Source organism: Camelina sativa, unplaced genomic scaffold (genome assembly GCF_000633955.1).
Source record: "Camelina sativa cultivar DH55 unplaced genomic scaffold, Cs unpScaffold04597, whole genome shotgun sequence".
NCBI classification, from domain to species: Eukaryota; Viridiplantae; Streptophyta; class Magnoliopsida; order Brassicales; family Brassicaceae; genus Camelina; species Camelina sativa.
In genome coordinates, this window is record NW_010925691.1 from 1 (window position 1) to 632 (window position 632).

General features: G+C 44.1%; 1 protein-coding gene across 1 annotated transcript; it reads left to right on the forward strand.

Moving 5' to 3' along the window:
* Window positions 1-3: 3 nt before the first annotated feature.
* On the forward strand, window positions 4-624 carry LOC109131762 (uncharacterized aarF domain-containing protein kinase At1g79600, chloroplastic-like; the record flags this gene model as incomplete). The annotated part of the gene is made up of 1 exon (XM_019242941.1): window positions 4-624. A coding segment is annotated over one exon (621 nt), but the record flags the coding sequence as incomplete, so codon positions are not given.
* Window positions 625-632: the final 8 nt, after the last annotated feature.

Sequence of the window (632 nt, forward strand, 5' to 3'; positions counted from 1 at the left end):
ACTGTGAGCGAGCTCAATTTCAAAACTTTGGTTGATGGTCTAGGTGCCGTCTTCTATCAGTATCCATTTAATGTCCCGGCCTACTATGCTCTGATTCTAAGGTCGCTTACTGTGCTTGAAGGTTTGGCACTTTACGCAGATCCTAATTTCAAAGTCTTAGCTGCTTCATACCCATATTTTGCCAAAAGGCTTCTCACTGATCCAAACCCGTATCTAAGAGATGCCCTAATCGAGCTTCTATTCAAAGATGGAAAATTTAGGTGGAATAGACTCGAGAACCTTCTACGACAGGGAAGTAAAGATAGAGACTTCTCAGCAAAGGATGCTCTGCAACCAGTTTTGAAGCTATTGCTGGATCCAAATGGGGAAGAGCTTCGACTGTTAGTAATTAAAGAAGCTGTACGAGTCAGTGAAGCGATTGCGTTGGGCACTGTTGTTGATACATACAATTCCCTTCCTGAGTTTCTGCGATCTCTTGTCTTCAATGGAAATGGGAATGGCCCTCTGACAATGAGCTCCACGGAACTTCAAAGTACGCTTGAGCTTCGGGATCAGGTCTCTAGAATCTGGGGCCTTCTTCGATCTTCAGAAAGCTTTGATCCTGCTATTTTGCAGCCAATAGTACAGGTGAC